Source organism: Tursiops truncatus, chromosome 8 (assembly GCF_011762595.2).
Source record: "Tursiops truncatus isolate mTurTru1 chromosome 8, mTurTru1.mat.Y, whole genome shotgun sequence".
Classification (NCBI taxonomy): domain Eukaryota; kingdom Metazoa; phylum Chordata; class Mammalia; order Artiodactyla; family Delphinidae; genus Tursiops; species Tursiops truncatus.
In genome coordinates, this window is record NC_047041.1 from 15,717,186 (window position 1) to 15,740,475 (window position 23,290).

At 40.8% G+C, this 23,290-nt stretch overlaps 1 protein-coding gene across 5 annotated transcripts in view; it reads left to right on the plus strand.

The window, feature by feature from the left end:
* SIK3 (SIK family kinase 3) overlaps positions 1-23,290 on the plus strand; it is a 247,332-nt gene that overhangs the window by 184,053 nt on the left and 39,989 nt on the right. For all 5 annotated transcript variants that reach the window (XR_012333315.1, XM_019941850.3, XM_019941852.3 and 2 more), the window contains exons 5-6: positions 11,579-11,703; positions 12,243-12,366. Coding sequence is in view for 4 of the 5 variants with exons in the window: in XM_019941850.3 (XP_019797409.2) it covers positions 11,579-11,703; positions 12,243-12,366 (249 nt within the window). In the remaining variant the exon portion in view is untranslated. The remainder of the gene's footprint in view (positions 1-11,578; positions 11,704-12,242; positions 12,367-23,290) is intronic.

The following is a 23,290-nucleotide window of genomic DNA, read 5'->3' on the forward strand; positions in this document are numbered from 1 at the left end:
ACATAATTTACATAATTTAACATAATTTACATGATATAACATAATTACATAATTTTAAGCTCTCCCATATTGTTGTAAGAGCACAGAAATTCTTGATAGGGCTGTGGTGTTTACTCCCCGCCTTCCTTTCTTTGACATTATCAGTACAGTTCAAAACTAGAGTTTATATACTTATCATTTTGAACATGCACTGAATCTGTTCTCTTCTTTGCCTTAAGTTTCTATGTTATTTTTGTTGTTCTTGTTCTCATTTTTTATTCTTGTGGACGTTGCCCTGCTTCTGCGTTTCCCTTTGTACTGCACCAGCATTCTCCAACCTTCGCCTTGTGACGCCGCCGTGTGAGCTTGTGATGCCGTAGTTTATTTTCCTTGTGCCCCCTGGTTAGAACCATCCTGGGCTGACATGAGCTGGGGCCATGCAGCACTTTAGTATTCCTTAGGACGGTAGTTCTGGAAAGCTAAAAGAAAATAGTGGCTGAATACAGAGTGCCTGAGGTGATAAAGACATGTTTAGCCTCTGTCCGTCCACTGGCTTCTTACCACTGGGATTTGAATAATTAAAATGTTATAAGCAGAAAAAAAATATCTTCTAGTTAGGGGAGAGTTAAGATTATTTATCAGAAAGATTTGCCAAGATTAGGTTAACTCTCAGTTACCTACGTGTTGTTCTGTTTTTTACTATCCCATTTTTTTGAGTTTTTTCCCTCCCCTCTCTTCTGGCCGTCCATGTTTTTTGATTCGCTAGTATATCAAGCCTGTTTATCTTAAGTTAGACATACGGAAGGAAAAGAAGGAAAATCTAAGTCTCTTCAGTGTCGTTCTTTGATAGCAGCTCTTGTTCACTTAGGGGAGACAGTGACAGTATAGACAAAAATTGATTTTTAAACTATGAGTAAGGCGTCTTAGTCCATTCGGGCTGCAGTAATAAAATACCACAGACTAGATGGCTCATAAACAACAGAAGTTTACTGCTCACAGTTCCAGGCTGGGAGGTCTAAGCTCAAGGCACCAGCATGACTGCCTTCTGGTGAAGGCCCTCTTCCTGGTTCATAGCTAGAGCCTGCTCAGTGTGTCCACACATGGTGGCAGGGGCTAGAGGTCTCTCTGGAGCCTCCTTTATAAGGCACTAATCCCACTCATGAGGGTTCCACCCTCATGACCTAATCGATTCCCAAAGCTCCCACGTTCTAATACCATCACCTTGGGAATTAGGATTTCAACATGTGAATTTTGGGGGCACATTCAGACCATTACATAATGTATGCCATCTTTGTCTCTTAATATGAGTTACTGAGAAGTAGTTATTTTATTAGTATAACACTAATACTAATATTTTTAATGAAGTGAACTGCTTATCATTTATACCTAATTGCTGTTATATTATGACAGCAATTATATATCATTAAAATATTTACTACTTTTAAATTGTTTTTAACTACAACTCTAAACTCTATCATTATATATCACATCTTCATAGTTTGCTCTTCTTCAAATAGGATTATTGCTGTTTTCAACAAAAACTTCACTGGGATTCCTGTTCAGCAAGTAACTCCCAGTTCCTACCCTCTCAGCTGTTCTCTAAGGGCAGCTCTGAGTTCTCATACCTTTATCCCTTTTTATTTTTTATTATTAATTTTTTGATGTGGATCATTTTTTAAAATTTATTTATTTTTGGCTGCATTGGGTCTTCGTTGCTGTGCGTGGGCTTTCTCTAGTTGCAGTGAGCGGGGCTACACTTCGCTGCAGTGTGCAGGCTTCTTATTGCGGTGGTTTCTCTTGTTGCGGAGCAGGGGCTCTAGGCGTGCAGGCTTCAGTAGTTGTGGCACAGTTATTTCTGTCTAGTATTCCATGACAGAAGTATACCACAAGTTATTTTTCCATTTTATCCATTGATGGATATTTGGATTGCTTTTAGTTTGGAGCTCTTACTAACAATTGCGATGAACATTGCATTCTTAAACGTTAATGTGCATCCTTAAACATTAATGAAGAGTATAAACTGAGGAGTAAAGTTGCTAGGTTGTACTGTATGTCTGTTTTCAGATTTTACTGGGTGATGCTAAACTGGTGTGTCAGTTTGTGTGAGGGTTCCCATTCCTGCATGTCTTCACCAGTGCTGTGTATTCTTTTTAAAATTTGTTGTTGGAGTATAGTTGATTTACAATGCTGTGTTAGTTTCAGGTGTACAGCAAAGTGAATCAACTATACATATACACATATCCACTCCCCTTCAGATTCTTTTCCCATATTGGCCATTACAGAGCATTGAGTAGAGTTCCCTGTGCTATACAGTAGGTCCCTATTAGCTATCCACTTCTGTATAGTAGTGTGTAGTGCTGGGTATTATTACACATTATACTTTTTGTCAGTTTGGTGAGTGTGTAATGGTTATCTCATTGTGGTTTTAGTTTTTTATTTTGTCTTTAATAATGAGATTGAACTCCTTTTCATGTCTTTGGCCTTTTTTGTGAAGTGTCTGCTTAAGTAAGTCTTTTGCCCATTTTTCTACTGGGTTGTCTGTCTTACTGATTTATAGGAGTTTTTGTTTCAATAATGATATGAGTCTTTTGTCTTATTTATTTATTTATTTATTTTTGCGGTACATGGGCCTCTCACTGTTGTGGCCTCTCCCGTTGTGGAGCACAGGCTCCAGACGCCCAGGCTCAGGGGCCATGGCTCACGGGCCCAGCTGCTCCGCGACATGTGGGATCTTCCTGGACCGGGTCACGAACCCGCGTCCCCTGCATCGGCAGGCGGACTCTCAACCACTGTGCCACCAGGGAAGCCCGAGTCTTTTGTTTTATGGGTTACAAATAACTTCTCTCATTTCGTGATTTCTCATTTCACTCTCTCTTTCAATGAATAGACATTTTAGTATAATTTTGTTATGAGCAAGACAGACTTTATTTTTTAAATTTTATTTATTTATTTTTATACAGCAGGTTCTTATTAGTTATCTGTTTTATACATGTCAATCCCAATATCCCAATTCTTCCCACCCTCCGCCCTGCTTTCCCCCCCTTGGTGTCTGTACGTTTGTTCTCTATGTCTGTGTCTCTATTTCTGCCTTGCAAATGGGTTCATCTGTACCATTTTTCTAGATTCTACATATATGTGTTAATATACAATATTTGTTTTTCTCTTTCTGACTTACTTCACTCTGTATGACAGTCTCTAGGTCCATCCACGTCTCTAAAAATGACCCAGTTTCGTTCCTTTTTATGGCTGAGTAATATTCCACTGTATATATGTGCCACATCTTATTTATCCATTCGTCTGTCGATGGACATTTAGGTTGCTTCCATGACCTGACTGTCGTAAATAGTGCTGCTATGAACATCGGGGTGCATGCGTCTTTTTGAATTATGGTTTTCTCTGGGTATATGCCCAGTGGTGGGATTGCTGGGTCATATGGTAATTCTGTTTTTAGTTTTTTAAGGAACCTCCATACTGTTCTCCATAGTGGCTGTATCAATTTACATTCCCACCAACAATGCAAGAGGGTTCCCTTTTCTCCACACCCTCTCCAGCATTTGTTGTTTGTAGATTTTCTGATCATGCCCATTCTAACTGGTGTGAGGTGATGCCTCATTGTAGTTTTGATTTGCATTTCTCTAATGATTAGTGATGTTGAGCAGCTTCTCATGTGCTTCCTGGCCCAGACATTTTAGTATAATTTTAATGTAACCGAATTTACCATCTTTTCCTTTATGATTTGTGCCTTTTGTTTCTTGTTTAAGAAATTCTTCCATCCCCTGAGGCTATAAACATAGTCTCCTTTATTGTTTTATAAAAACTTTGTAGTTTTACCTTTTACATTAAGTCTGTGATCCACCTGGAATTAATTTTATGATATGATGTGAGGAAGGTGTCCTATATAATTTTTTCCCATATGGAAAATCAGATGTACCTATGCCATTTACTGAGAAATTCATCCTTTCCTCAGTGATATACAGTGCCTACTCTTCTTTTCAGTGCACTGTTTTTAAAGCAACTTGTAAAGGAGCAGTATGTCTCAAGCCCTGTATGCCTTTGGGAATTACATAAGCAGAACAAAGGGTTGGCAGTCAAGAAGAAGATGAAAAACAGTAGAATATAATAACTAAGGAATTTGGAAGTTGTATAAAAATAGTTATGGGATGTACATTTACCTAAATATAAACATATACCTGATGCTGAAAGCACAGTGTGGATGTGGGCTTTGAGGGCATCCAGGCTGGAATTATAGGCTGGGCCTTGTTCTTAGTAAGTTTTGGGGTTTGTTTAAACTTTAAATTTGAACATGTTACTTAATGACCCTCACTTGCCCAGACGTAAAACAAAAATAACGCTCATCTCAATGAGATAATAAATACATGGTACCAAAACACAGCACTTGACAGAGTGTCCCTTGAAAAATGGCTTTTTATTCCACAGAATTCAAAGTGCTGCACAAATGGGAAAACTGTGGCACTGAGCCGAAGCAGGGCAGCCCAGTATACTTGGCTCTCCAGGGTCTGTGCCACTCAGCTGCGTGGCCACATTGCTCGTTTCTAAGTACCCTGAACAAATTTACTCATAGTTCAGAATTATTATTTATTGGTTGTCATCCAACTTAGTAAGAAAGGCCTTATTTTATTCGTAGTGTGACATTCTGGATGATTCATAATGAATCTAGGTTATGTTCTTAGTTCATTCCTATGACTTAGCATTAAGACAGATTAACTAACAAAAATTCTCAGGGGAATTTTTCCACTTCTAGTCTCGAGTCATTACATGTGATACAGTTTTCCCTCAGATAAAAGTTGCACAGTACTTGGATGACATTATATGGTTGCTGCAGACCACCTTTTCCGTCTTTGAAATGTTTTTCTCCTCTCTCAGCTTTCTTATTATAATGATATATTTCTCTCTCCCTTTTGCTCCTTTTTCTTTCTATTCCTGCACCTATAGCATAGGAAGTACCTATGGGTGTTTCCTAAGCCTTGATTCCCAGCCATCCTTCTTTCTCCACTTATTCTTTCAAAAAACTTTTATCCGTTCATTACTACAATTCATTTCATCAGAACATCTTCACTTGAATTTCTACTCACCTTCTTAAACTCAACCCATGACCAAAAAAAAATTTTTTTTTCCCCAAATCAACTACTCTCTACTTTTCACTCCTTTTCATCCCATGTATTATTATCTGTCCTCAAGTACTGTCCAGTCTTTTTTTCAAAATAATTTTTGAGTTGTCTTTCTCATTTTCACTGTTTCTACTTTCTCACGGGCCTTCCACTTCACGTCACACTTAACCTAGTCTTGCTTTCAGGTTAATTTTACTGCATCTGCCCGTACCAGAAGTTCTAACGACTCATCACTGTAAGAGTGGTTCTCAAACCTCTTAGGAAAGAGTTGTTTTATCTGTGTACATTCAGATGTCTAAATTATTTCCAGGAGATCCAGTAGGTCTGAAGTAAGGTTTGTGGATCACTCTAAATACATTGGTGATTCTGATGTATACACAGGGTTGAAAATCAATGGTTGGAAGAGGACAGGGGATGGGATGGGTAGTGCTTATGATTAGATGTGATTATTAAGATAGCAGTTTTCTATTTGGGTGGTGGGTTCAGGGGTGCTCACTGCATAACGAAGAATAAGTAACTACTTCTAAAAGAAAGCATAGGGGTAAATCTTTGTGACCTTGGGTTAGGCAATGATTTCTCACATATGACACCGAGAGCATAAGTTACAAAAGAAAATCTAGATAAGTTGGACTTCATCAAAATTGAAAACTTTTGTGCATCGAAGCACACTATCAAGAAAGTGAACAGGGCTTCCCTGGTGGCGCAGTGGTTGAGAATCTGCCTGCTAATGCAGGGGACACGGGTTCGAGCCCTGGTCCAGGAGGATCCCACATGCCGTGGAGCAACTAGGCCCGTGAGCCACAACTACTGAGCCTGCGCGTCTGGAGCCTGTGCTCCGCAACAAGAGAGGCCGCGATAGTGAGAGGCCTGCGCACCGCGATGAAGAGTGGCCCCCGCTTGCCACAACTAGAGAAAGCCCTCGCACAGAAATGAAGACCCAACACAGCAAAAATAAATTAATAAACTCCTCCCCCCAACATCTTCTTAAAAAAAAAAGAAAGTGAACAGATAATCCACGGAATGGGAGAAAATATTTGCAAATCATATCAACGGACTTGTATCCAGGGAATATAAATAACTCTTACAACTCAATAATAGAAAGTTAACCCAATTTAAAAATGGGCAAAAGATTTGAATAGACATTTGTCCAAAGAAGATATACAAATGGCCAATTAGCACATGAAAAAAGATACTCGACATCATTAGCCATCAGGGAAATGCAAATTAAAACCAATCCCCCACCCAGGATAGCTGTAATTTTAAAAATATAAAAAGATAGTAATAAGTGTTGGAAAGGGGCTTCCCTGGTGGCACAGTGGTTAAGAATCTGCCTGCCAACACAGGGGACACAGATTTGAGCCCTGGTCCAGGAAGATCCCACATGCCTCGGAGCAACTAAGCCCATGCGCCACAGCTACTGAGCCTGTGCTCTAGAGTACACGCGCCACAACTACTGAAGCCCGCAGGCCTAGAGCCTGTGCTCCGCAACAAGAGAAGCCACCACAATGAGAAGCCCGCACACCTCAATGAAGAGTAACCCCCGCTTGCCACAACTAGAGAAAGCTCGCGTGCAGCAACGAAGACCCGATGCAGCCAAAAATTAAAAAAAAAAAAAAAAAAAGTGTTGGGAAAGATGTGGATAAATTGGAACCCTTGTACATTGTTGATGGGAATGTAAAGTGTTGCAGCCACTTCAGATAACGGTTTGTGCAGTTCCTGAGAAGACCAAACATGGAGTTACCATATGACCCAGCAGTTCCACTACTAGGTATATACCCAAGAGAAATGAAAACATACATCCACAAAAAAACTTATGTGAATGTTCGTAGCAACATTATTCATAGTACCAAAAAAAAAAAATCAACCTAAATATCCATCAGCTGATGAATGGATACATAAAATGTGGTGTGTCCTTACCATGGAATATTATTCAGCAATTAAAAAAGAATGAACTAGTGATAGATGCTACAATGTGTATGAACCTTGAAAACACTATGCTAATTGAAAGAAGCCAGTCACAAAAGATCACATATTGTATGATTGCTTTTATATGAAATGTCCAGAATAGTCAAATCCGTAGAGACAGAAAGTTGATTAGTGATTGTCTAGGGTGGAGGCATTGGTGGGAGAGTTGAGGGGGGAGAAATGGAGAGTGACTGCTCATTGGTACAGGGTTTCTTTTTAGGTTGATGAAAATGTTCTAAAATTGATTGAGGTAATGGTGTACAACTCTATGAATACACTAAAAACCACTGCAAGTACACTTTAAATGGGTGAATTTTATATAATAATAAGGCTATAGAAAAAAAGTCTAAATAAAAGCAGGCCACATGTGGAGCAATGGTGAGAGTGTGCCAGGAACCAAAGATTATAATTAATTCATAATCAAATTCTTTGTATCTGAAATCTAATACAATTTGTAAATTTGGGGAAAATAGAAGAAAAGGAAAGAAAGAAAAGTCCACATGGTGAAATCTAGGGTCCTTGTTCTATCACTTAAAGCTATATTTTGTCTGGCCTGTTGCTACTGTGTAATGTTTTTTTTTTGCCATATACCTCTGGTGAACCCTACATCATACCCAGGGCAGTTTCTTTATTGTTGCTTCAACTTAGCACACTAGTTCCAAGTGATCTGCCTTTACTCTGCTTTTGCCCAGCCACCACTTAGAAAACCCTTTCCATATCCCCCTCTGCTTCTCTAGCTCCAATCCACTCAACTTAAGTTGTGCTTTCTTTTTGAGTCCTTCCATAGGAACATCTTTTCTGCCTTTGGTTCTTTCATAGGAACCAACACATTGCTCTACTGATTGGAAGGGTTCCAGAAATACATGTTAAATACATGAGTGAAGATAATGGAGGAACTTGGAGACCATGAAAGAGACATTAGGAATAAGAAGCTTTAGTAAAGACTGAAAGACATTTGGCTAAGCTACTGAGCCAAAATAAGATGAACAAGTCCATTCCAACAAGTGTCATAGCAAGCATGGCAAAATAAACTTTGCTTAAATGTGCAACGCTTTAGGGTTAGGAGTAAGAAACAATACTTGGAATGATTAGAGGAGACCCCATGACAGGTTTACAAGACTAAAGGGTTTTTGCTTTCTGTAATAGGAAATAGGAGCGAGCTGCTGGTGGGGGGTTTCTTGTTGAATCTTACTGAAATCTTGCTGTCGGTCATTGGGTCTAGCTGTTGAGGGCAGCTGTGTGGCTGTAACATGCTCTGGAAGCAGGTGTTTCCCCCGACGTGGCATCTCCAGATGTCAGGCCCTGATCATGTCATTCATTCCTGCCCACTCATTTCTCATATAAACACCTAATAGCAATCTAAGCCTATAACCATTGCTGAAGGTGGTTTCCTTTAATATTGTTTCCTTTGTAAAGGTTTCCTGTTTGGTAGACTAAAAAACAAGCTCGTGCCATTAAGTCTGTGCCTTCTTCTGCCCGACAGAGTAAAATCATAGAAAGGTTACTAATTGTAGATAGAGCATTCATTGTTCAAAATGACAGATTTCCTATGTACTTTAAGATGCTTATTAGGAAGTTTTAAAATCAAGTGGTTTTAATTCATTGCCTGCCCTGTTGCATTCTCCATTCAAAACACAAGCAGAATACTCCATGACTCTTCTGGACTTTGCTATCCAATCACACCAGTGTCAGAGTCCATTAGTTATTACAGACTCCATCAGCACGTCTTCCTCGCTGTGCAGAGAAGGCTAGTCGTGGGAAAGGACCTGGTGAAGGTCTTTGCCAACCAATTAAAAGATATATCAAGAGCCCTCTTTCTGGATAATTCCCAAAGATACCTGCTCTGCTGAATCTCATTTGTTGGGATTTTTAGCAACCTATCGCCAGTCTCTTAAGAAAAACAGGTTTCAGTGCATGCAGACTTTAACTTATAAATTAAAAGTACTGGGTTTCAAAAGTTGTAGGTTAGTTGGTAGGGCTTTAATTGCAGTTGCATTCATAGTTAACATTTGTTAAGTACCTACTGTGTTTAAATTAAACAGTATGCTAGGTAATGTGAGAGAGTCAGAGATGAAACAGGTATTTTTAAGGAACTAGGGAGAGAGGATATTTTACTAGAGAGAGAGGATATTCTACTAGAGAGAGAGGATATTTTTAAGGAGCTAGAAGAATAGGGTATTTATATATGTAAATACCCAAAATAAAGGAGGAATACAAAGTAATAAGGGAGTGCAGAGATAGTAGGTGGAGGACATTTCTTACAGGAGATTCAGGAAGACTTGGCAGAAGAGGCATTTATTTTGCATTGATGAATGAGAGTATTGGATTTCTCTCCTTGAAGTAGCTATAGTGATTCTGATGATGGCTCTGACCTCTAAGCCCCTTGTGATCATTAAGTTTTTTACAACCTTAGGAGGGCTGGCTGGGAGGTAGAGGCTCTAGTAGCTGGCCAGCTGCCAGTCAGTATGAAAAGGCTCCAGTAGCCAGGAGGTGACAAGAGGATTGGCCCAGGGATTTTATTGCAGTTTTATTGCAGTTTAATTTAGTGACCCTTTCTTGAGCCCCTGCTATGTATGAAAACACTGTGTGGAGACTAAGATAAATAAAACGATATCCCTCCCATTTACTAACTAGTGGAGGGTATAAACACATAATACAACTAAGTATAGCATGAGGCAGAGTTGTAATTGGGCTGTAGAGGTATAAGCAAAGGGCCATGGAAGCAAGAGAGGAGGAAGCCACTGGCATGGTATTTTGTGGTGGGAGTCAGTTAAGGCTTCAAACAGGAAGTAATATTTGACTGGGCCTTGAAAATGAGTGTGCTTTCAAATGTGGCAAGGAAGGGAAAAAGCATGGCACGGAGAGTAAGTAGCATAAGAGAGGCACATAAGCTGTGCATAGTCTAGTGATGCTAGAATGGCTAGGAGTGAGTTGGAAAGGTTGGGTGGAGCTGAGTCCTGAGGACCTTTAAGTGACAATGCTAAGAGAGCTAGACTGTTCTGTAAGCAGAAGGGAGCCACCGAATGTTTTTGAGCAAGCAGGCAGCACGATGTGATTTGTGTCACGTTCACTGTGCTATGAATGGGTGGCTTAGAGGGAAATGAAATAGAGGGTAGTAAGCAAGAGCATCAGTCGAGGTCAGAGATGATAAGAGTGTGAACTGAGGTGGGAGGAATGGAAATGGAAAGAAGGAGATAGGTTCAAGACACACTTACAGGGTAGAAGCAGTAAAAGCTGTACCTCCGGTTTGAAATGGAGATGAGAAGGAGCAAGGAGCGAAGACACCAGTGCTCCTGGTGACGCAGAGGTAGTGCCATGAATGAACGTGGGAACATTGCTGGAAGAGCAGGTTTGATTTTGGAAAATGGGGAGTTTGAGATGTTTCTTCCCAGGCAAGTACTGGAAGTTCTTGTCAGGAGCTTAAGCATTGTACCAGGGCCAAAGATATAAATTTGGAGAATCATTACCAAACAAATGAGAGTGGAAGCTGTGGGACCAGAAGAGCTGGCCCTGAGAAAATACAGGGCAAGGAGCGATAGTCAAAATCAGCACATGCTTTACTAGAAAACACCTTCTGGAGAAGGTAGGAAGAAGAAAAGCAAATAGCAAAAGGAGGCAGAGTTGTCAACGAGAGTAAAACTAGGAAAGGGAGGAGTGTTTCCGAGAGTAGGGAGGTGCCCAGAGTCTTCAGCTGCTGGGACTATGGGAATGTGGTAGGCCTGGGGGCAGGAGGGAGCTCTAGCCTGTCATACCTGCACGTTGTTCATCTAAATATCTATGTGCATAAAAGTATTTATAAGTCAGCGAGACTCTATCCTTAGCCTGCCATCCTTGTTCATTTTCTGTTGGTATTCCTCCCCAAACCACACCCCTCGTATCTCCCGTCAACTCTTTCTTCAGACAGTGGGAGGGGGAGAAATGAAGGGGGGAAGTTGAAGCACAAAAGGAGTTGAAGTTAAAATATTAAGTGTTTGTGGTTTGTTTGTAAATAAGTTGCATATTCTTTATTTTGAATAAGCCACCTTAATGATAATAAAGTCACTTTGTCTAATTTTTAAGTTCACTATATCTCTAGTGGTCATAAATGTGTTTGTCATAAGAAGTAAAAGTAATCTGAAAATCCTGGGTCCAGGTGAGTAGACTTAACATGTATTTACTGATTCTGACGTGGTCTTAATATCAATCATTATCCAATTTTATTTTTGTTCGTAAATAAATACCACTCACCTCACTCAGTCCAGATTTATGAAGGAAACGGTGCTGGTTTTGCTGACATAAACCAATCATATTTACTTTTAGTTAACCATGTGTCTTTTGCATTCCAGCCCATCTGTATTTCTATTTCACTATTACTTTAAATTTAAACAGCTGGTTATATAATTTCTAAAGGTTCTCTTTTCGTGTTTGATATTCAGACTTCAGGATCCAGAACCTTTATTCTATTGACTAGAAACTAGTATTCACTGGGTAAAGGTAACATGAGTTATATCCATTTGTCTTTCTAGATTTTGGCTTCAGTAACCTCTTCACTCCTGGGCAGCTGCTAAAGACCTGGTGTGGCAGCCCTCCCTATGCTGCACCTGAACTCTTTGAAGGAAAGGAATATGACGGGCCCAAAGTGGACATCTGGGTATGTGACTGCCTTCCCTTATACCCCATAGCATTAGTTACCCTTGACTGATGACAGCTGTCCTCATCCTGGACAACACGTAGTACTGCACTAGAACTGATCACCTGTTCTTCGAATTCCCAATTCTTGGTGCAGTCTGTTCTTCAACCTTTGTCTTATGGACTGAGCCACGGAGTTCAACCTCCCGCTTTGCATCTGCAAAAAAAAAAAAAAAACCCTAGGGCAAGCTTGGATGGGTACCCTTGCCAAGAACAGAAATTCTTTCTGTTGTTGCCACTTGCGTTCTCCCTAGGATGAGTAATGAGAGAAATTCTAGTTATGTTCCCAAAAAGTAATGTCTGGAAGCAAAGAAGAATGCTGACTATTCTAAAGATGATTGGCCTTGACAATGCCCCATATTATTTCTTATAAAAAAAGAAGAAAAAGTTTGTTCCATTATCTCGTGCATGACTCACCATTATCTTCATACACATACTATAATAGCCTTTTTTGTTTCCTCTGATGTGATTAATTGTATGTACTCTCTGTTTGGGATGCAGAGCCTCGGAGTCGTCCTCTATGTGCTTGTGTGTGGTGCCCTGCCATTTGATGGGAGCACACTGCAGAATCTGCGGGCCCGGGTGTTGAGTGGAAAGTTCCGCATCCCATTTTTTATGTCCACAGGTAAGGGAGTTGCCATCACACAGCTATGACTGGGTTCATGGAACATTAGACATGCTAAGTTATCCCAGGAATTGAGTGACAGAGTATAAATTACCCATTTAACCGCCTTTTTTGGCTCCAGTTTGCTGAATTGACACCTCCAGAGGCAAGGGTTCTATAGGAACAGAGCATCTAGGCTTTGGCATCAGATAACCCTCCTGAGTTTGGCTCTGGGCTCTACATAGGACTACCAGTGTGGTGTGGCAGACCACTGCGTCTTTCTGAGCTTCAGTTTCCTCATCAATAAATGGCTGACAGTTTTGTGAGGGCTACAACTATGAGAACTAAATTAAATAATGTGTGTAAAGTTAATAGGTACATCGCATAGTAGCAGTAGTCGTAGTAGTTTCACCCCTGTCTTCACCTCATCTCTCACCCTTTTTCAGGATGATATTTCTATTTACTGGGGCCCCATTGAGATGTGGTAATAAATGCCAAGGATAAAGCAGGCTTTGCATCTTAATCTTGCTGCTACTACATTTCCTGCCTCTATGACATTTATCCCCCAGACTCAAAAAGTACTTTTTAAATGAGTGGGCAATAGGGTAAGTAGCTCTTAGAAGAATTTAACACTGAAGACAGACACCAGACACCCAGAATCTACAGTGTTTCATCACCATCTATGTGCACTTAAGAACATTCTGGAGACAATGCTGTAAGCAATCTATTTAGTTTTGCTTAATCATGATTTCACTTTAAGGAACAACATACAGAGTGTATGTCCGCTGGGTTGGCAACACACTATAAGCACGTGGGAATGACGTTTTAGAATAAATGAGAATTGCATCTAGAATAAATTTCAGAAATTTTATTTCTAAAATGCATTTTAGAAAAAAGCTGTGAGAAAAATAAAATAGAGAAGGGGTGTTAGGGATGGTGGGTGGGTGGTTATTTGGAAAGGTATGTCAGGGAACCCCTTCACTGAGAAGTCAACATTTCAACGAAGGCTTGAAGAAGGCGAGGGCGTGAGCCGTGCAGTCTGAGGAAGAGCTTTCCAGGCTGAGGGGACGGCAGGTAGAAAGGCCCCAGTGAGGGAGCATGACTGGGTGTCTAAGGAACAGGATGGAAGCCTCTTGTGCTGGAAAGGAATGAGTGAGGGGACAGGAGAGATGCCATCAGAGAGGCAACAGAGAGCTCACTTTGAGGGCTTAGTCAGTCAGCGTTAAGGCCTCTTTCACTCTGAGTGAAATGCAAAGGATCAGAGGATTTTAACAGAGGAATGATATTATCTGACTTTTCGGTTTCTTCTAACTTTTATTATGAATATTTTCAAACATGCAAAAATATCTAAAGAACTTTACGGTGACTTTTGTGTTTTAAAAAAATCACTTTGGCAGCTCTGTTGGTTAAAAGGTTCAAGGGCTGAAGGAGGGAGACCAGTTAGTAGGAGACTTTTATCCACGTGAGAGATATTGGTGGCTAGTTCCCAGACTGGGGTGTAGAGGTGGGGATGGTAAGAAGTCGTCAGATTCAAGAGATAATACAGGGGCTTCCCTGGCGGTCCAGTGAGTAAGACTCCACGCTCCCAATGCAGGGGACCCAGGTTCGATCCCTGGTCGGGGAACTAGATCCCGCATGCCGCAACTAAGAGTTCGCATGCTGCAGTGAAGATCCATCATGCCACAATTGAGACCTGGTGCAGCCTAAACAAATAAATGAATACATAAATATTTTTTAAAAAAGAGAGAGATAGGGCTTCCCTGGTGGCGCAGTGGTTGAGAGTCCGCCTGCCGATGCAGGGGACACGGGTTCGTGCCCCGGTCCGGGAAGACCCCACATGCCGCGGAGCGGCTGGGCCCGTGAGCCATGGCTGCTGAGCCTGCGCGTCTGGAGCCTGTGCTCTGCAACAGGAGAGGCCACAACAGTGAGAGGCCCGCGTAACGCAAAAAAAAAAAAAAAAAAAAAAAAAAAAAGAGAGAGATAGTATGTACTGTGTGGCAGGCTCTGTTTCAAGCATTTTGCAAACATTAACTCATTTAATTACTTTAACAACCCTGTAAGATACATGGGAGTATTACCCCCATTTTATAGGTGATAAAACTGAAGCCAGGAGATGTTTAGCAATTTTCCCAAGATAACACAGCTACTAAGTGACTAAACTAGAATTTGAGCCTAGGCAGTCTGGCTCCAACAACATATATGTGGGATTTGATGTGAGAGAAAAAGTAATTATTAATAATCCAGGGGTTTTGGCTTGAGCAACTGGAAGGATGGATTTACTGCTAACAGAGATGGGAATGGAGAGATATTTTATATGTGTTAGTTTGAGATGCCCATTAGACATCTAAGTTGAGATATTGTATAGGCAGTTGAATATAGGACTGTACCTTAGTTGGGAGTGGTGGGCTAGTGATACCCATTTGGGAATGATCAGTATGTAGGTAATACAGTATTTTAAGCTCTGAGATAAGGTCACTTTTTAGGCCATGATTGCAGAGAAGAGAAGAGGTCTAAGGATTAATCTCTGGGACACACTAATATTCAGAGATCAGGAACGTGAAGAGGGATCCGCATAGGAATTGCTAGTAAGGTAAGCCAGAGAGTCCTCTGTTCTAGAAAACAAGTGAAGAGAATGTTTCAAGGAGGAGGGAATGAGGAACTGTGGGGGGTGCTGCTGATACGTCAGATGACTGAGAACTTGTTGGAGGACGGAGGGAACGGAAAGCACCCATTGAACTGAGAAGGCATCTTGAGACCAAAAAACAAGGTAGGCAGCTCCAGGTGATCAATGGGTCAGTTTATTTTAGGGTAACTTACTCACAGAATAAGTAGGATCAGGCGGACAACCATCCAGGAACACTCACAACGGTACCATGCACTGCCAAGGGGACAATTTTATCGTTAACCTAAGGGGCGTGGGTATGTGCTTGGAAACAGTAAGTGCATTCCTAAATCAATATTTATTAATGGGTAGCTAGGCTATTAATGGGCACCAGGAATATGTCAGCAAAGGTCTTCATCATTGTTTGGAGACCACCAGAGCACAGAGGCCACCTGGACCTAATGATCATGAAACAATGGCTATTAACTACAGAGTCCTTGATGACAGAGAAGTGACTTAGCACAGTCCTAGGTAGGGTCAGTGGAAGGACGGGAGGCATGGTAGGAGCCCAGAATGTCATCATTTATGCTAATAGCCATACAGAACTGGATACCGGATTTAAAGAGATCACTGATGATCCTGAAGTACCGCCTTGGTGGAGGAACAGGAGTAAAACCCTGACCCATGTAGATGCGGCCGGAAAGGGGTGGACGGGAAGCGGAGAAAGGAAACAGACACAGCTCTTCGCAGTTCTGCTCTGGAAGGAGGCAGAGAAGGGGTGGAGTGGATTGTTCTGGCCGGAGTCACCAGTGATCTTGTCATAATCTGTTGGATATCCTTGGTCTTTATCTTAATGACTGCCCAGCAGTATTTAGTGCTAAATGCTAAAAGTTCACTCCTTTCTTTCTTTTGTTAAATATAAACTTTATTTTTTAGAGCAGTTTTGGGTTCATAGCAAAATTAAGCAGAAAGTACGGAGAGCTCCCATATACGTCCTGTCCCCTCACACCCATAGCTTCCCCCACCGTCAGTATCCGGCACCAAAGTAGAACATTTGTTACGGTCCATCAGCCTGCTGCGACACTACATTGGATTACCATCTAAAGTCCATCGTCTACTAGGGCTCAGTCTTGGTGGTGTACGTTCCGTGGGTTTGGACAAATACATAATGACATCAATCTACCATTATAGTATCATTCAGAGCAGTTTCACTGCCCTAAGAATCCTCTGTGCCTATTCATCCCTCCCACTCCCTTAACCTCTGGCAGTCAATGATCATTTTACTGTCTCCACAGTTTTGCCTTTTCCAGAATGTCATATAGTTGGAAACATGCACTATGTAGCCTTTTCAGATTGGCTTCTTTCACTTAGTAATATGCATATAAGTTTCCTCTGTGTCTTTTCGTGGATTAATAGCTCAGTTCTTTTTAATGCTCAATAGTACTCCATTGTCTGGATACCACAGTTTACTTATCCATTCACCTGCAGATGGACCTCTTGGTTGCTTCCAGGTTTTGGCAATAATGAACAAAGCTGTTATAAATATCCGTGTGCAGGTTTTTGTGTGGATGTAAGTTTTTAACTCATCTGACTAAATACCAGGGAGTGTGATTGCTGGATTATACCATAAGAGTATGTTTAGTTTTGTAAGAAACCACCAAAGTGTCTTTCAAAGCGGTTGTGCTATTTTGCATCTCCACCAGCATTTGGTATTGTCAGTGCTTTGGATTTTTGCCTTTCTAGTAGATGTGAAGTAGTAGCTTGTTATTTTAATTTGTAATCCCTGATGATGTATGATGGTTAACATTTCATATGCATGTTTACCATCTGTATATCTTCTTTGGTGACATGTCTAAATGTTTTGCCCATTTAAAAAAATTATTTATTTATTTATTTATTTGGCTGTGCCGGGTCTTAGTTGCAGCACGGGAACTCTTAGTTGCGGCATGTGGGATCTAGTTCCCCAGCTAGGGGATCGAACCCAGGCCCCTCCTGCATTGGGAGTGTGGAATCTTAGCCACTGGATCACCGGGGAAGTCCCTTGCCCATTTTTAAATTTGGTTGTTTGTTTTCTTATTGTTGAGTCACTCCTTACTTTTTAAAACACTTTTTTTCCCATTGCTTCTCAGATGCCACGTTCTGCAGTTTTCCTCCTGTCTCTCTGAGTACACCTTGTTGCCAGATTTCTCTTTCTCTGTTCATCCTTTAAATCTTTTCTTCTTTACACCATCTTTCTGAGCATCTTATTCACTGCTGTGGCTTCAGGGAGTACAGTGATGTTCAGTCCCCAGTTAACACTTGGGTAACTCTCTGGCCCAGACCTCTCCTCTGGAATGAGAGGCTATATATCCAACCAGTTGCTACCAGTCAGCTTTACTTGTGTGTCTTGAATTCACATCAGTGGACACATTTTCAAAACTGAATTTAATCCCTCCCTAGAATTGCTCCATTCTGTGTTCCCTATCTTAGTGAATGGTGTCACCGTCTGACCAAGAAGCTAGCCTTGATTCCTCCTCTCTTACCATCACCACAGCCACTCACTTACCAAATCCTGTAGATTCAACCCTCCATTCCTGTAGACACTTCTGTAGTGGCTCTTGCCTGGATTAAATAATAGCCAATTAAATGGACGCCTGGCTCCAGCCTTATCCCTCTCTAATGCGTTCTCCACACGGCTGCATGAGTAATGTTTCTAAACTATATATGACAACACACACACACACACACACACACACACACACACACACACACACACAATTTGGTTATATCATTTTCCGGCTTAAACGTTTCAATGGTTTACCATTGCCTCTAGGCTGCAGTTCGCTCCTTAATGGGGCTAGAGCACTGACTTCATTTTTGACCATGACCGTAGTAAAAGATACATTTCATACAGTGACCTAGAAAATACATATATACATACAGCTGAACAAAAGTTTTTTTAAAAAGTAAAACTTGTCTTTACTAGGTGCAGTGCACTCTAATACATTTTATTCTATTACATTAAAAATGCTAATTATAACTTACTGAATTGATCTCATGACTGCTTTTTGAAAAACAATGACATAGTAATACTTCTGTGACCTGGCTCGTGCCTATCTCTGCAGCCCCAGATCCTATTCTACATCTAGTCGCCCTAATTTCCTTCTGGTTCCCGGAACAAGTGATACTCTCTGGAGCAACTCCCTCTGCCTGGGGTACTTCTTCCTCCCCCTACCCTACCCCATGCCACCCACTCCTGTATTCTAGAGCAAGAAATTAGATGTGATAAAAATAAGAATCTAGATAATTTCTACCAGTCTTTCTTTTATCATGGGACTTCCCAAACATTTCATTGTAATTGTTTCTTTCATTATATATCTTCCATAGCAGACTGTGAGCTTAGAGAAAGTAAAGACAAAATGTGGGGTTTTTTTCACAGTTGTCTCTAGCCTAGCAGAACATCTGGCATGTGGTAGGATTTAGTAAACAGTATGTAGATAGTAAATAGGATCCTTCTTAAAACCCTCCAGTCACTTTCATTTACACTTAGAAGACAATTCCAAAAGTCATTATTATTAGAAAACAATTCCAAAAGTCATTATTATTATGGCCTACAAGGCACACTGTGGTTGGCCCCTCTCTTTAATCTCATTTCCTGCTTTTCTTCCCTTTAGGCCCCGAGCTCCAGTTACAGAGGCGTCCTTGCTGTTTCTCAGACTTTCCAAGTGCATGCATTCCTGTTTCCTCACATATTTACATGGCTTCCTCACCTAACCTGAGGTTTCTGCTTAAATGTCCCCCCAGAGAGACCTCTCCTGATACCCTGTCATTCTCTTTCCGTAACGCTGCTTCACGGTGTTTCATGGCACTCACCACTACCTGACCTTATTTGTTTACTGTGTCCCCACCCCTTATCCCCACTGCCTCTTGACTGCAATAGGATTTTGTTTTTGTTCACTGCCGTGTTCCCATGGCTTAGGACAGTGCCTGGGTCCTGGTGGGCACTCAGGAAATATTTGCTGAATGAATGCATGCATGCATGCATAGATTTGTTACAGTGCTCACTACCGAATAATTCAAATAATAATATCAATAACGGTAATTTACGTTTCTTTAGGGCTTTCAAGTTTACAAAGTATTTCCTATACTTGATCTAATTTGAGCTATGTAATTGTACTCTGGAATTGGTATTGACACTAGCATTTATCATTTTGCCAATGAAGTTTAAGAATCTGAAGTTTAAAGAAATTAGTTGACATGCCAAAAGCCACACAGGTAATAAGTGACCAAGTTAGTACTCAAATTCAGTGTCCGTTCTACTACACCACACCGCTGCAGAGAAAGGGCAGTGTAAACAAACCACTTCCTCTGCTTTGCTAGTGTCCACAGTGTTTCCTGTGAGCAGCTTGGATCCGTTCTCCCCTCCACCTCCACATCATGGCAAAAGATTTTTACTCAAGCCTTACAGAGCTGGCTTCCGATAGTGGATGCTGGTGAAATAGCTAGCCTTGCTGTCAGCCACATCGTTTCTTAGTGCTTAGAAATAAACCATGTAACATTTTAACTACTTAGGAAGAGCTAATATTTACAACATGATATACGTTAACACGGAAGTTTAAAGACTCATAGAACACCAACATAATTATCCTAAATGCGGTCACTTTTTAATCCTGGACAAGTAATTCCCTAAGTAGGAATAACATTTTTTGTAAGATTAAGTACAGGAAGTGACAAACAACCCAATCTAGGAAATGAGTAGACGGTTGCTGTGTTACTAGTGTGATCTCTCTGCCCTCAGGGACATACATGTGCTCGGCCTTGCCTACCAGCGTAGGCCTGAATCCCAAGGCCCTTCGAGACTGCTGTCTGAAGGATAAAGGCATACGATGGTTTAGTCTTCTCTCAGCTTAGACGTCCTTCAAGTACCAAAAAGTTTCGAGTTCATGTAAAGGAAACCTAGAGTCTGTCCCTGAGTCTTTTTGCTGGTTACACCTCTAGCTTCTAGGCATAATTGCACCTCGTTAGACCTAGAGTTAATTCTTTATATGGAGGCTGGAGCCAGCCGCTTTCCAGCCTGTCAGGTCAGCCATTACTGTGCTACAGATAATAATGTAGTTGAGGGAAGTCCTAAAAAACAAGATCCTTTTTTTCTCAGGCTGTTGTCATGGACTTGAACTGAGTTTATCCATTTTTCTGCCAGAAGGATCTAGAAACTCCAGCAGAGCTGGTGTCGGTTTTCAAATGAGCATTTGGGTGGCCGAGTGGGGAAGGCCTCATGGTCCAGCTTCTTCTAGCCAAGTTGAATTCCAGAGTATCTATAGCTGTGTGGGAGGCCATGCTATACAAATGGATACGGTTAGTTTAAGAATTCTAAGCATCTCTTTATTGTCAGTAATGTGTGGAATGACGTGTCCTCCCAATTAGTGGATATCTCTAGGCCTAGGCTTGGTTGTTTGATACAACCTTCCCTTCCTGGACATCCCGAGATATTCTAAAGACATACTTTCAAGTTGCAATGACAGTGGTATAAATTTAAGAGGATTTATTCAAGGGGGATCGATATTATACTACCTAGTTCAATAGCTATGTATGTGTCTTCCTCTCCTCTTCCCTAGAATGCAAGCTCCTGTATATCAGAACTGTGTTTCACACACACATCATCATCCTCCCATAAGCCTTAAGAGCATCTGGTATGGCATAAATATTCAGTAAATTTTTTTTAATGAAAAATTGAATCATCACTTACCTATAGACTCTTCCATCAGACTCTTGCATTTTATTATTAAAGTGATACGTAACTCACTGATGATCTGAATTATTAATTGGTTTTACGTACTTTTGTTATATACATTAATATGTAAATGACCAGGTCAAGTGATTTCTAGTTTTTAAAAGGGTTTGATCTACGATGGAGTTGGCTTTCAATGTCTCAAGTAAAATACATTTGGTCTAGGCAAGTGTTTTTGGATTAAACTTCTCAGAGCATCCCAGAGAGCAGTTAGGTAAAACCCTGAGCCTAAATTATAAAAGGATTCAAAGTTGAACCTTGCTGTTTTTTTGAGTTTCTGCAGAAGGTGAGACCTGACCTGGCCACATATGTTAGCAGTTGCTTTCTCTGAGTTCCGGTCCCACTGACGGAAGCCAACAATGTAAAGTTTTTGAGCACCAAGCTCAGTCACTACCAGTATATTTTTAAAAACCATCAGAGGCCTACTTCTTAAAGCCTAGTTTGTCTTATTCACCACTTATATCACCTGCTAGCAGATATAGTAAGATCAGTCATTTATTGGGTTGGCCAAAAAGTTCGTTTGGATTTTTTGGTAACATCTTATGGAAAAACCCGAATGAACTTTTGGGCCAGCCCAATATTTAGCTGAAGGAGAATTAATTTCCAGTGGAAAAAATGCATTGAGGCAAGTATATAGAGATCTCTTGTGGACAATATTTTTGAGTCTTTATTGATTAGACTTCATTGTGACTTAATTAATTGTAATACTGCATAAGCATTTTATCCCTGGGAACGCAAGACCCAGGCTTACATTATGCTTCTGATGGAGACTACCGTGCAGCTACTGCCAAAAAGCTTCTACTTAGATGCAAACAATTCTGCCCTGATTGGCTTACTCGTCAAGAACCACACAGCATGCGGGATTGGGACGGGAGATTAAAGTAACTCGCCCATCAGTCTCCGTATACTAAGGAGCTCAGAGTCCTCAAAACAGTTCTCTCGTACTTTTTTAAGGTATACTCAGCCTCTAGGGAGACAACCTGTGTAGTGCTTTCATGTTAGTGAGTGCAGAAATCCACACGATGTCAGGAACGAGGCTAGGGCTACCTCAGAGTTAAGCAAGCCTCCCCTGAGCAGCTGAGCCGTGATTTTACCTAATATGATAGAAAACCAGGGGGTAAATACGGGTACTGCCCTATCTCGTACCACCCTTTTCAAGCACACTGTCTCCTAGCTTCAGCAACCCTAGAGAGGAAAACAGAGTAAGGGAAGAAGTTCTAGATGGAAGGACTCCAGAGATTTGAATAATAGCTAACATCCATTGAACACTTTCTTGGTACCAGACACCGTTGCATTAACCTATGGAATATTTAACACAACGCTATGAGGTATGCTACTCTTGTCATTTGATAGACAAGACAGTTGAGGCATGGTAAGGATAAGTAACACACCCAGAATCACACAGCTGGGAAGTGGTGGAGCTGAGATTTGAGCCCGTGCACTCTGGCTTCAGAAGCCACCTAACTGTCTTCGATTGTACTTTAATTCTCAGTGAGTACATATCTCACAGGTTATTCCAAGTATCCAAAGAGTCCTGGAATGGATATCTTTGCCCATCTGCATCTGGATTATTTTTGGAAAAAAGTGTTAGTATCAAGGACTATGTATTGGACTCTGATGTAAAGCTGAACCAGAGTTTTCTTCCACCGTAATGATTGCTATTAGGACTTAAAATATATTTGAATAATAAGGTAGTGTAAGTGACAAGTTTTTATTTTAAAAATGTGAACTGCAAATTGGACAGCCTCTAGTATGACAGTGTGGCATGTCAGGGGTAGATGTGGTCGTCCCCAGCCTTCAAGCCAGCGGCTCCTAATTTCTAAATCCTAATTCTGGCAAGATCACGGCCGCCTTGAAAATAAGCAGAGTTCGAGAAATAGATGTTAGTTTTCTAATAAATGGATACCTATGGTATCAAACAACAAACAGTTGTTTTCTCCTCAGTCTATCTCAGGTTGATAAACTGTTAAAATGGAAGTTTTAGCCTCTCAGCCTAACTTTATGGATTCCTAATAGAAGCTTTTCTTATCTGCGCCATCATTATTTGCTAGATTGTGCCAAGCCATCTCCCTTTGGCCTCTGTTCAACCATAGAAAGTGTCTCACAGGATTTGGTCATAAGGAACTTTATTTCTATTCCAGAACATTCTGATAATAATTTGCAGAAACCAGTGTGGTAGAATTTGTATTTAAATCACTCTCCACTTCCTTGTCTGATCTCTTGCTGTTGGGCTATCCTTGTAGGAATTTTATGGAGTGCTTTGGTACTGGGACTCCCATTTTTCTCTCCCCGAAAGAACTAAAAGCAAATGGCTTCAAAACAAGACATTTTTTCCCTCAGTGTCACTTCTTTTAGAGGAGCTGATCTCAGTGCTTGTTTATTATGAGTCAAATTTTATCACAACCAGCGTTATTACAGATTAAGTTCTATTAGAGTTAATTCCAAGATTGTGTATTTTCTTTCATTGTGTAAAACTGTGGTATTGACTATCACTCTAAAGTTAGAAATACAAGTTAGAAATGTTTATGCATTTCTATTGTAACAGTAAAGTATCAAAATTTAATTTCTATAGAGTA